Source organism: Hyalella azteca, unplaced genomic scaffold, assembly GCF_000764305.2.
Source record: "Hyalella azteca isolate HAZT.00-mixed unplaced genomic scaffold, Hazt_2.0.2 contig2316, whole genome shotgun sequence".
Lineage (NCBI taxonomy): Eukaryota > Metazoa > Arthropoda > Malacostraca > Amphipoda > Hyalellidae > Hyalella > Hyalella azteca.
Window position 1 is genome coordinate 166,776 of NW_025932596.1, and position 14,529 is coordinate 181,304.

At 37.4% G+C, this 14,529-nt stretch overlaps 1 protein-coding gene across 2 annotated transcripts in view; it reads left to right on the forward strand.

The window, feature by feature from the left end:
* The window catches only part of LOC108672047 (centaurin-gamma-1A), a 154,653-nt gene that overhangs the window by 79,894 nt on the left and 60,230 nt on the right, over positions 1-14,529 (forward strand). For both annotated transcript variants that reach the window (XM_047885528.1, XM_018159664.2), the window contains exons 2-3: positions 4,029-4,134; positions 4,913-5,039. In XM_047885528.1, coding sequence (XP_047741484.1) covers positions 4,029-4,134; positions 4,913-5,039 — 233 coding nt within the window. The remainder of the gene's footprint in view (positions 1-4,028; positions 4,135-4,912; positions 5,040-14,529) is intronic.

Below are 14,529 nucleotides of genomic sequence, written 5' to 3' on the forward strand. Positions count from 1 at the left end.
TTCATTGTACATCTTTAACATTGGATACACTGGATTCTTTAGAAGTGTTGTCTTTAAAAAGTAATTTTTAAACGTATATTATTTTGTTGTTGTTGCCACAACCCCAAGAAAGTTAAAGCCTAGTGTACAGGCGTGTGTACATGGCGTAAAATGCTCGTTTGATTTTGTAATACGGTCCTGAAAAGTGTACTACAAAATTGTGATGTACTGCTATAGTACTGCAATACTGCTCGTTATGATGCCCTACAATAAACATGGTAGTGCTTTTGTAGCATTTTAGTACTATTATATTCTGCAGAATGATGCAGTAGAACATTGTGTTGCACTACATCTACCGGAATACGGTATTTACTACCGTAATAACGAGGCTAAATTTAAGCTTTTGGTAATCCGCTCTGTGATAATTTGTTTATTTATTTTGTCGTTTTTCCTTTACGTCCCTTCTAAATTTTAATTCTGGCACCATATGTTGCTGTTCATATTTGGCACGTATTGAAAAATTTGATCTACCGCCTGATGAATCGCTTTTTGTAACTTCTCTCCGTAAAGCGTTGAGTTCAAGATTTACCTGCTGTGGCAAGCGCGAAATGATTTTCGTCCGGAAATCTTAGTGAATTTCAGCAGTCGGATATCCGCATTTGTTTGTATGCGAAGAAATCATGGTTTGTGGTATACCAAGCCCCTTTATTGAAGAGAACCCCTGCCACGATGAGTCGCTCTCGAAGCTTTATATCATCATCTCCAATTCAGTGAACACGCTTTATAATTTTCAATCCAGTGAAAACGCCTTATAATTATTACGCTATTGGGATTTGATGAAAGATGCGCTCAGTGCGCCACGGGAAGTCCTCATTCTCTTCGCATTCCAGAACTAGAAATTTCATGGAATTTCTCATTTTTACTCTATTATTTGAGAGCACATATGTTGGTATCAGTCATGCGGATGCTCCTGCTTTAAACTATTGATTTTTTAATAATTCGTTGATCGTAGTTGGTGGTCCAACGGCAGCACTTGCGAAATCTGCCCGTACTTTCGGCTGAATAACAAATAATGCATTGCATCAAAAGTGACCGATTAAGTCATTTGAAGCTTATTTTATAAGCTCTTTTTACTTCTTTCTTATAATTTTGAAGAAAAAATTTTTTTCGAATAATTTTTCATTTCACGTTAAAAATTAGTTGGTCAATGTGTATGGAAGAGTCTTCAATTCATAATTGTTGTATAAACTCAGGGAAAGATATTGTCAGGCTTCTGATTTGTATATATTTTTCCGAACCATATCAATGATAATTAATTTGGTCATGTATCCTGGTCATTTGGTTTTGTATCATTGTTGTTCCCGCATCAGCATAAATTGGAACCGTCGAGTCCTGGATGAAGAGGATCTCTTTTTTATTTGTATTTCATTGAATGCAAATCAAACCCGCACGTTCCGCTATTTGATTCCTTAGCTAGCCCACATTTTTATTGTATATAATTTTTGCAGCCTGCAGTTTATATGATCGCTGTATGAAATAAATATGAGATGAATTTATTTTAAAAATATTATTTTTTACATACAGCTTAGATCTAACGAGTATCTAATGTATAAACCGGAAGCACTAGATCTATTAAAAGCTATGACCCTTGTCCCGTGAGCTTCCGCTTGACGATTTCTCTGCAAGGGCCGTGATAGCGAAACTGTTTTTGAAAGTACGGCGCTGGTTTCGGTTATGGGAAGGCGCGGGTACCCGCATATACATCCGTAAATGGAAGCTCAGCGGCCATTGAGCGCGTGCTCGACTTGTGTGTTATATTTTACGATCGAAGCTTCGCCCTCATGATCGCGTATTCAATCGCTGCTTCATTCATGTATTGATCGCGCTCGTGCGTGCTAGTCCTTGCGCATTTTATATTAAGGCAATAGATGGTCGCTCCGAAGTTTGAGTGATGTTAGAGTTGCCGTTCTTATTACACGTTCTATACATGACGTCGAAAAATGTAAGAGGAAGAATAAATTTCGAATTCAACTCTTAGTAATATCGCAAACAAATATGGAAAAATACCAGAGACTAGGGAAGAATCGAAAAATTGCAATCTAGAAATCATGTTAATGAATAATCGCTTACATTTCTTACTAGGACACTCGGTGATATAATGAATGTGCTTTACGTAGAGGTAATATTTAACACGTGCCTGCATGGGCGTAGCCGCAGTACCTAACTCACTTGAGGGTGTAGTCGCTCGACCGCTCTTGTGCGCTTCATTTAACATTCATACTGCGAGCTGCAGTAAAATACATACTCAGAAAAAATGAAGATGACTTTGTCGCAATATTGATGCACTTTTTACCCTTATGTTGGTCATCCTGACCCAGTTTTCCCGGGCGTAAGTCGTAGCAATGCTACGTTCGTTCTCTGCTCACGTTTCGCAGTTATGCTACTGGAAATCGATTTTAATTGAAAACATTATACATGTATATACTGATGTATCTGCGAAATAACATATTCTGCTAACATAGGAAATATGTAATATGTTATTAACACGTTTATTTATGTGATACATAAAATTGAGTTTTGCTCCAGGAGATAGTATAGTATAGTATAGTATAGTATCTTCGGCATTAAATAAATAGGCCTGGATAGGCCTGTCGCCGATTCTTGTACTTTGCTTGACTAGACTGGCCTTACGGACGGATATCAGTTGTTCCGTAGGGTACGAGGCATTTTAAGACTGAACATATGCTCATGCATGGCCTTGTCTAGTCTGTTCTTGAACGCGTTCATACTCGGAGCGTCAACAATATCTTCAGGGAGGCTGTTCCACATGTCAGTGACTCGAAGCGAGAAGAAATGTTGTCGCGTGGATAAGTTGAACCGCAGTTTTTTTAGTTTATAGCTGTGGCCCCACGCACAGTTACCCAGTCTGATACGGTTCCGTTAATGCTGACACGTTGTCTTCTGCCTACTAGGAAATTCCTGATCCATTGGAGTACATTTCCTTCTATTCCAAAAGAATTCACTTTACGTAACAGTCGCTCATGCGGAACACTATCTAACTAACACTATCTACACTATCTATCACTTTATCTATCTAACACTATCTAACACTATCTAGAACACTACTATCTAGACAACTACTACTATCTAGAACTACTACTACTACTACTAACTACAACTAACTAACTACTACTACTAACAACTACTATCTAGAACACTATCTAACACTTTACCTTATGAAAGAACTAATGTTATATTTAATGTATTTTTCTGATTTCTGGATGAGTTTCTAGGTCAATGAGCACGAGATGTGTGCTAATTATTTAGTTAGTGTTCTAATGTGAAGCTGAGCAGCTGCTTAGGCTGGGACTATGGCACTCCTTGTACGGCACTGAGTGGCGTCTGCGGCCTAACTTGGCGCCTCTCTTGCATGTGTCTTTAGATGGTCTCTTGGTAACCTTAAAGGCATGGTAACCTATTAACTTATATACCTGGTAACCTCCTATTAAGCTTATATACCTGGTAACCTCCCAGCAAAGGACGCTAAAACTACGTTGACTACAAATTAATTTCATTGAAACAACGTTTAATGGACGTTATTTTAACGTAAGAGGCTTGGAAGGTATTCGTATTGTCTTTTACTTATGTTTGTGTGAGCATTTATATGTAGTTTTACCGTTTTGTAATGGGTTTAGATTTTCAATAATATATACTAAAGTTATAAGGTTAATCATGTGCTTTCATCATCGAGTTGATTACCAGGATGGATTTACTATCTCCTTTACAAACGATCGTGTGGAGGATCGCCTCGCGTTGAAATTAATAGTTATTAATTAATAGTCTTTATTCCTACCGAATATACCAGAATTTTAGTGCTAGTCTTAGCATTCATGTTTAATGTGTTACTAATTACTAATAAAAATAAATACCAATTAAGTAATTAAAAAATGAAAAATAATTAAATTGCAAAAAAATTAAATTTAATAATTACTCATAAAGTAATTACTAATAATAAGTAAAAGTAATAATGTGGTACTATTGCTTGACAGATTCATTCGTTAATTCACAAGAATGGACGCTGTCGAGATCAGTTCCGGACCTCAGACTGGGCATCGTGGGGTCGCTCTCCAGCGGCAAGTCAGCCCTCGTTCATCGGTTAGTAGAATTTCAATTTTTATATAATAATATATAGATATCATATTTGAAATTTGTATATTTAGGGTAGAGCCTTAATTTAAACATGTTTGGTTAAAAATAATGCTAGTTTTATTGAGGACATCTTTTGAGTTTAATCTTTCAAGCTTTCTGATATGAGATACAGTAATAGGATCAATTAGTCCTAAAATTTGTCCAAATGGAAGGTTAGGTAAATCCTGCGACTCAAAAGATGTCCTCAATAAAACTGGCATTATTTTTAATCAAACAAATCATATTTGATAAATATATAATCTTTAAGTGTGATTATAACAACGATGGAAGCTTGTGATTTCAATCTTTATATAATGATGTACAGATATCATATTTGATAAATATATAATTTTTAAGTGTGATTACAATCCGCTAGTGATGATGCAAAAGAATATTATATAGGCTCTGCTATTACGAAAAATGATTATTAACTTTTGGCAGGCACGTCTTCAGTCTAAATGCTTTGCAATTCTCTAAAGTCATTGTATTATGCATACCTATCTATTATAGTCATGTATTATAACTTCTAGCATGCATTCAGCTAGGTATCTTTAATTTATACCTGTTTATTTATCTCTGATTGAGCGCGTAAATTGTTTGATATTTCCAACTGATACAGGTTTGTTTATCTGCGATTAGGCGCGTAAATTGCTCGATATTTTCAACTGATACAGGTTTGTTTATCGCATAAATTATTAAATTGATTCATATTTTCAACTGATCCCGTTCTTTAATCTCCTAACAGGTATTTGACAGGGTCATATATGCAAGAAGAAAGTCCTGAAGGAGGCCGCTTCAAGAAAGAGATTGTCATAGACGGCAACAGTTACTTACTGTTAATACGAGATGAAGGTGGTCCTCCGGAACTACAGGTATGATTACTCTTTGTGAACAACTCTAATTTTATTTGTTATATCTTATTTGATTAAATATCGTCGCTAAAGTTCTTCATGAACGACAACAGCTACTTGCTGTCGACAATAGCGACGAGGGTTCCTTCTGAACTGCAGGTACGCTTTTAATTCGTTTAACCTGCTTTTCACTATTATAAAATACATTGATTTCACTAATATATAGATATATTTCACTAATGTAAAATATTGATTTATATCCTCTATTGACTTAACGTCGTCGTTTCAAGTTTTCGTTACAAGTTTCAAATTTCTATGAAGTAAGTTGCAAATTTATTCTATATTTTGAAATTTTTTGCTAAAAAATACAAAATGATTATAGATGTAAAAAATGACACGTAGAGGTCTCCTCGCTCACTCAAACGAATCATCCGGAGTTGTGCAATGCCCGCTTATGTCAATACAAGAACTATAGGAGCTTCTGTCAGTATTTTCTTCGAACACTAAGCGCGCTGTCGTCCTGTTCTCTTGCCGTGTTTGCTTGCAATACTCAGCATTGTTACGCTGCTTGCGCGTTACGCAAAGCCTCTGCACTAACAAAAATTGGTGGGGCGTATTATCCAAGTAGTGACACTTTCCTACACGCACGGCACAAACTGCTCTTAATACTCGGCATTGTTACGCTGCTCACGCGTTACGTAAAGCCTCTGCACTAACAAAAATCAGTCGCTCATATTTTTCCAAGTAGTGACACTTTCTTACACACACGGCACGAACAGAGAGCGGACGTAGCACTGATTCGCCTTTTGCCCTTCTTAACTGGTGAGATTCCGACAAAATCTCACATATTTCTCTGTGTGTGGCGACCACGCGCACGAGTTTGCAAATTCAACTTTTGATTATAATTCAGTTTGATGAACCAGACTGGCTTTGTGATTCTTCGCCTACTCTCTGATATGAAAATTTTTTCAGGTTGGATTGTCAAGAGAAAAGTTACAAAATTGGAAATTATTAGTATTTGTTTTATTATTTTGTGGGAGTGCTGACTTTAAATTGCAGTTTGGAGCCTCTTCGTTTTCTGTATATTCATGATTAAATATATGTGGCCCGATAGAAAAAATATAATGTTGGTACTCACTTATTGTATATCGTTGTAAATCACTTGTAGTTTTTAGTTTTTCAGCTTTTAGTTTTTAAGTTTTTAGTTTTTTAGTTTTTATTGTATATCGTTGTTTAGGTGTGTTTACTTCACTTTTCGTTATATGATTAAAAATCTATTTGGAAACTTTTATACTGAAGCATTGGGTATTTTTCAAGTAAATAAAACGGTTTTTATTTGAATTCATAACAACAATCCATTGTTATAAATATTATAATATCCTTTCAAATCGATAATTCATTTGCCAAAGGGTGAAAAATATCGATGAACAGTTTTATTTTCTGCCGAATAACATAGACTCTTCATTCCATCCTCTATATCTCACTCATAATGCTCGTTTTTAGCGCATTTTCTCATTTATGAAAAAAAGGCGCTATTGTGCTCGTTTTGTCTGTCCGTCTGTATGTCCGTGACCTCAAGTTTTCGTCGACGAGAAAATGCGCTCTCTGTCACTCACTGCAGTTAGCACTGAGTTATATATTTTTTTGAATTATATGAACTACGAGTTATAATGAGCACTCATGGGAGAAATTTCTTGTGTTTTAATGGGCACTTCATGAACAGCTTTGATGTGTTGTGTATTTTAATGACGTGAATACACGAGGACTCCGATGAATGTACTCTCAGCTCTGTATTGTTGTATTCGCGTGCGTTAACAATAGTTCTGTCGTTGAGAGATGAAGTTTTTTGATTTATTGATCGATGTACATGGATGGGTGTTGAAACGATATTCTGTCTCACGTGGCTTGCCAATTTTAATTATGTTTGTTAATTTTTTTCAACGTCGAATTTTGTATATTTCTCTAGCTTCACTTTTCGGTGCAACTGAAAATTGATGCAATCGGACTCAATGGAAATAGAATTTTACCTGAAATCGATGTCGTGGAAATTACGATTAACTTTACCTCATCTGCATGGAAATCTTTTTCGAATCAGCGCCTTGTACATTTTTTTAGCATCAGTAAACGCTTTGGAAATTCTTTTCGACCTCGACCCAACCCCATAGAAATCTTGTATTATAGTCGACGCTTCTGAAGCCTATCCATAGCTCGTGTCTGTGATGGCCAGCCTGTGCTTCCGTCTTTAGGCTTTATGCAAATATATGGAGTGAGGCATCATGCCATGAGCCTAACAAGGAGATGGATCACCTGGCGACCCATAATGAACCCTCACTGCACTCTTATTGAACCCTCGTTCTTATTGAGCCCTCACAGAACCCTCACTGAAGCCTCATTGAACCCTCACTCCTAAATCAATGACGTTTTTGTTCCTGAGCTGTCCAGAGACTCATCCTGTCTAACTTTCCTTTGTATGTGTAAATAAATAAGCATCGTTTCATTTGTTGCGCTGAACACAACGGTTTTATTTTCGTAATTACGTCACTGAGTTCGTAATTACGTCACTGAGTTCGTTATACGTCACTGAGTTCGTTATATACTTGTGTCGTAATCTTTATATTGTATTTTAACGAATTTCAACGATTCGTCTTCATATTGCTAAATTTATCAAAACAGACGTCTATATTCTACTTGTTAACCCATGCATGTACTTGTAACCAGTCATGCATAAATATTACCTATACAGGCAGATATTTAAACGTCACTTGCCATGCGGAAGTTCCGCATGGAAAAGTCACATGCGTTATTTAAACGTTACTTGCCATGCGTCACGCTAACTAATCTACTCGTCACACCAATTCTATCTATGCACCTGACAATAATCTGTCCCCTACCAACCCGAGATGTAGTTTGAATATGCACTGAAGTATGTTTTTCCTACACTACAGGATGAATGGTTAGTATTTACGTCAGGAGTTGGTTACCGCAACTCAATATCCGGGTTATGCGAGAGCGAATATCCTGCTGCTATAGATAGGCCTTGTGTAAACTTCCTTCTTCCTGTTATGTCAATGATTTAGGTAGGTATATTATAACGCTTGAAAATGTGTCATATTGTGATGCAGTTTTAGATCAGGTGGCCCGAGTCTTAACAATTTGATGTGTTTTTTGTTGTTTTAATGATGAGGAGTATCTTATTTAGCTTTGTCAACTTGTCTTCCTTTTTTGGAAACTTTCACGCTCCGTGTCTATATATATTTGCGATATATGTCTATATTTGCCCCAAATATTTCAATAGCGAAACAAAGTTCTGCTTGGAGTGTAAACAGGCGCAGTTGCTTCGCATGATAGTTATCATTAATTTATTAAGATGTTTCTTCAAATATCTAATTTCAGTTGTGTAATGATTACATTATTTTCTCCATGCACTCTTCGTGCAAGTGAAACTCCTATATAGTAAGTTGTGTACAACCGGTCATCTTTCAGTGCTAACCTTCCGACCGAAACTGAGGCCAGCAAGACAAGGTGTGAACTCCATCACAAAGAACTGATAACCTTCCATTTCTTCTTAGTTACCATCTTTGGAAACAACAAAACCACTGAGGTATGGCGAAACAAGGTGTGAACTGAACTTAGTGACAGGAGTTCAAATCTATGAAGCCTACAGCTGCTCCCACTCACAAACACTTTTTCTTTGTAGAGGCCAAAACACTGGGCCGAGTTTACAGCGTGACGTCCACTGTCGTGCTTTGCTGCACCGACCTTTTTTTTATATCGCTTCATGTTGCTAAAATTTTACTGCGTGATCCGTCCGATGATCCGTCCAAAGGAGTTTAGTATCATTAGGAAACTTAATTTTTGCAAATATGTTTTAATTCCCTTTCGCCGTTCTAATAGGATCTGTTTTCAGTTCTACTATTTCGAAAATAATTTACTTAACGTGTGCCTTCGCTTTATTACCACCGCTTGAAAGCTATTTGAAGGCGAAGCGAACTCTTATTATCTGCGTGTAATTGTAACCTGTTGACGCGTTTCATCAATGGTTTCGTATTCCGCCATGACTCGGAAGTTAGTGCGCTACCGCAAACGTCTTTGTTTAGTCAAGTCTCGAGATCAAGTGTCTTGTCATGCTTCCATCGATCAGGTGTACGACGCCTGGAAGCTCTGCTCATCACAGACTCAGTGAAGATATCCGACCTTTTGATGGTCTCATTTCCTTCTTTGACAGCGAGTTCCGAGCGTGACCTCTTCATTATGACCTGAAACGCTAATAACACCCGAGTCAAGGCCTGTTGCTGAACGAATAACGGTTACTTAGATTTGTTTCCTTGAAAGGTCGGAGTATTTCAACTGTTTTGCAATTTATCCTAAAAGTTTTGTAATTCAGTTTCCCTTTAAATCGCATCAGTATCAAATATCTATCAGACTGGCTCCGCAGCAAATTATTTTAATTTTAGCGTTGGTAGCTAGTTGTTATCACACAGGCTCTACATAAATAGTCTCATGTAGGATATGTTAGTTATAATATATTGACTCTACAGTGTATTTTTTCAGCGTTGATAGCCCTTTTTTTGTTGAAATTTTGCAACCTCGAAGTTTATTATTTTTTTACACATCCCTGACTTCAAGCTACTTCGTCGTCTCCATGACATCGGCTGTCATTTTCTCTGTTGATGTTTAAAGTGGTCTATGTCTTTTATTGTCGCTTGACCTTCACTGTCATCAGTAGTCACGATCAATCATATTTGTGATCGGTCATGTGTAACGATGATCGCTGCTGAGTGCATGCCATCCATAGTCCCTGACATAGTTACCATGACAGCCCAATTACGCCGTAGGAGATTTGTGATGCGCTTCTGGTCCGCTCCAAAGACTCGACCTCTGATGACATGCATTCTTTTCCTCGCTCTTGTTGGTTACATTTGCTTCTGCCATTACATATACGTTTAAGGATACGGGCACAGTATGCAAGGGAAATAAGGTGCAGGATAAGGATAGCCTGGTTGAGTAAATGAGGTAGGAACAAGAGCTTGTGAAGGTACCAACTGCTTACTTAGAAGTAAGTATAGTTATCGTTATAATGTACGTTATAAATGAGTGAAAATCACTGAGAATTGTGTGAGAATATGCCCAAATAGTGATACCCTTTAGATCTTGTGTGGGTCATCCTGACTCAGTTTGACTCATTATCGAACATGGCAGGTCGTAGCTCATTCGTTGATGTCTCCACGGGTCTGGAAATTCACTTGATTGTTTTTCTTGAGGCAATGAAGCTGGACAAATGAACAACATTCTTTCTGGGACATCTGAGTAGAGTTAGTACTTAGAAGTTTAATACTTTATTAAAGATAGCCAATTTCTTAGCGAATTTTACTAATTTGGGTGCAGACTCCTTAACCATATTACTTTCATTTGATTTTGAATCTTTCATTCATTTGAAGTGAAAGTTCATGCATGATAATTCAGTTCTTAGCGAAGCTGAGCTGTTTGTCGTTACAGAGAAGAGACTAATATTCATGACTATTTATTTTGATATATATCGTTACACTTGACTGACTTGAGTCTCGTTATAATTGAGTTCTTAAGGGACTAGTTACAAGCTGAGCTGTTGGTCGTTACAGAGAAGAGACTAATATTCCTGACCATTTATTTTAATATATATCGTTACTCTTGAATCTCGTTATAATTGAGTTCTTAAGGGACTAAAGGCTGGACAGTTGGTCGTTACAGAGAAGAGAGTAGAAATGTGCGGTTGTTTGAAGCAGTAGTCCAGGAGGATTAGCTTTATAGTGTCATTAGAGACGTCATTGTTCTTCAGCGGGCGCGTTGTCGCGTTTTGTGTGGTCGCGACGCAGGAGGGCAAAAGCTGCGAAACAATCCATTTGCTACGTCGATATTTGCTCTTCTCTGATAACGATAACTGCTTTGTAGCGTCAGCTTTGAGTTGCCAGAATAAGTGCAAGTTAAGTTCGTCAAAATTTCACTTGGAAAAATTACTTCTGCATACTTATTACAGTATTCAGAAGTAGGTAATCGTTATATAGTGTTTTTATAGTATTATATGGCCGTGAGGATCAAAGTAGCTCGAATTACAGTGATAGATTAGAATAATGTTAGTACGTACAGGCATATATACATTACGAGGCTCGAGACTCGTGATGAGGCTCAAGACTCGTGATGAGGCTCAAGACTCGTGATGAGGCTCAAGACTCGTGATGAAGATGCTCAAGACTCGTGATGAGGCTCAAGACTCGTGATGAGGCTCAAGACTCGTGATGAGGCTCAAGACTCGTGATGAGGCTCAAGACTCGTGATTAGGCTCAAGACTCGTGATGAGGCTCAAGCCTCATAATGCTGCAGATCACGCTCGTTTACTCATCATTATGAGATGAGTCGCGAGCCTCATTATCTCACATAATCAAGCCTCGTACAGCCGTTACAGGCTGCCGCTTGTCTCATTCCTGTTTGTCTTGCTGCTCATTAAATCGCTTATACTTCCTGGTCAGGCTTTGTTCATAACAATAACTATTGATTATATAGATCGCTCAGTAACTACGATTATCCCCTCCCCTGGATTATTATTTGCATCACTCCTTAGGGGTCAAACTCCAATTTAGGCGTAGATTTAAATCAATAATATCATTTCTTTCTAATTTACCTTTTCGATAGGCACAGTAATACCACAAATGTTAGTATATGTTGTTACTGATACGAGTCATTCGTTCGTTTAATGAAGGCGATGGAATGCTGAAAGGTGATTGATGAGTTCCATGCTGAAATGTCATTGATGACTTCCATTAAGACTAGTTAGCTTTGTGCGATCACCAAATTTGTTTTACGGAATTTACTCATGTCGTCCAAGTAACTTGTTCGTTATATTGTAAACCTTTAACTTTGAAAGTAAATATTAATCCATTCGGCGTAGAAATTCATTAATTATTCATTATAAATTCATTAAACCGATGAGAATGGAGCCGAAAACTATTGATGATTGTTATTTAACTTGCAACGTAAATATTAATTCACTCGGCCTAGACATTAATTAATTATTAATTATAAATTCATCAAACCTTGAAACACCAATGAGAAAGGAGCCAAAAACTCCTGATGATTGGTATCATTACCAGAAATTATCTCATCTTCCAATATTTTTCATTTGATTTTCTGGATAAAAGCGTTGGTTTTCCACATCGAGTGTAGCGTTCGTTAGACCGCGGCTGCCTCCACGTGCTGGATGCTGGCCTGTTTTATGAGAGAATTATCCCTGGTGCCAATTGTTCTATTGACGCCTCCCTGCCTCGACTTTCATTCTGATTCTTCATCCTGAAATTAGATCCATCTCTAAGTTCTATAGTATTATTATTATTGTTAATATTATGAATCGCTAAGTTTACTAGTGTTATTATGAATATTATGATTATTATCATTAATATTGCTATCATTATTAATATTATTATTAATAGGGATAGAAAGTGCATTTGATATTACCTATCTATACATCTGCTCTCCTAATAAAATATATTAAGGCTGCAGGCATTATTTATTAGCTGGGATTCAGATTCATAACAAAAATTGCTTCTGAAACATGAAAAATGTTATATTCTTCACAAACAACAGTTTGTAATGGAATCGACCAAATTACGATTTAGGTCTTCGATCGTCATTGTCTCAATGACCGTCATATTGGCAATTCAAATCCAAACGAAATATTGAAGGCACAAGCCCCTTGTATTGGGAGAAATTTATTGTGTTCATACAAGGCAACGCACCCCCAATATTTTAAAGAAAATGCGTAAAATTAACAATTATTTCAGTAAATAATTTTTTTACTTACGCACACCCCACATTTTTAAAGAAAATGCATAAAATTAACAATTCTTTCAGTAAATACACAAACTTAACATTCAACGAGATGACAACAATCCATTCAGGCAGTTAGGATCTTGTATAAGAGATAGAAAGAATCACGAGAGAAAGCTCTCAAGTGTGGTCTGTTGGCAAGCTGGTCTCCTGCTCCTTGCTGCTAATCCTCTTCTCACAACCACACCTCCGCGTCGACAAACAATGGCCTCCTAATGGGATTAGTGACCTCATGAGTTGTCACCTCACACTCAAAAACCCCTCCTAAAAACCGCCTTAGAAGTTGTCACCTCACACTCAAAAACCTCTCCTAAAAACCGACTGAGAAGTTATCACCTCACACTAAAAAACCTCTCCTAAAAACCGCCTGAGAAGTTGTCACCTCACACTCAAAAACTCCTCTTAAAAACCGCCTGAGAAGTTGTCACCTCACACTCAAAAACCTCTCCTAAAAACCGCCTGAGAAGTTGTCACATCACAGTCAAAAATTTCTAAAAACTGCCTGAGTAGTTGTCACCTTACAGTCAAAAACTTCTCCTAAAAACCGCCTGAGAAGTTGTCACCTCACACTCGAAAACTTCTCCTAAAAACCGCCTGAGAAGTTGTCACATCACAGTCAAAAATTTCTAAAAACTGCCTGAGAAGTTGTCTACTCACAGTCAAAAACTCCTCTTATAACCGCCTGAGAAGTTGTCACCTTACACTCAAAAAGTCCTCCTAAGAACCGTCTGAGAAGTTGTTACCTCACACTCGAAAACTTCTCCTAAAAACCGCCTGAGAAGTTGTCTACTCACAGTCGAAAACTCCTCTTAAAACCGCCTGAGAAGTTGTCACCTTACACTCAAAAACTCCTCCTAAGAACCGTCTGAGAAGTTGTTACCTCACACTCAAAAACTTCTCCTAAAAACCGCCTGAGAAGTTGTTACTTCACACTCAAAAACTCCTCCTAAAAACCGCCTGAAGAAACTTCTGGCGTCTCTGCCGGGTGGGGAGTGAACTTGTGCCGAGTACATTTTGGGGATTAATTAAATTACAATCTTAATTTCCCATGAGTTAGTAGGTAATTCGAGTAGTAAAGTTATTTTTGAATTATATTCAGGCGTTTGAATTCCTGTAGTTAGAGGTAGTTAGTAGTTAATTCGGATAGAAAAGTCATTGTTGAACTGAATTGAGTGGATTGAATTCCTTATTTTTCAAGAGGATGACTGGAAAGTCGGTACGGACCATTAAAGGTTCAGTAGTCTAGGGAAATGGCGCGATACAGATTCTTAACTATCCAGTAGTTTAAATATCTGTTAAATCACCTCTAGAAAAATTGTCAATTCATAATTAGCTGCTAGGATTTGGTGGACGGAAATGCATATGTGAATCTAACAGTTATGTGCATATGTGATCAAGTTCATCGGTCATTTACACACATATAAAAATTAAAGCCAATATTAGTAATTGAATTTCACGCTTTAGTCCATCGTAGAGTTCGTTCATCCATTTGAAAACGCATGCTTTGTTGCATCAATAATGTCTTTTATCTTCTCCGGCCTTTGATGTCTTTCTTACCCATGGCTGCACATATGGACTTTTGTGCAGTGAAGTTTCCTGCAATGAATGCAATGAAAGCCGCTGAACGTTGTTCTTGCTCCAGGCCAAGGATGCA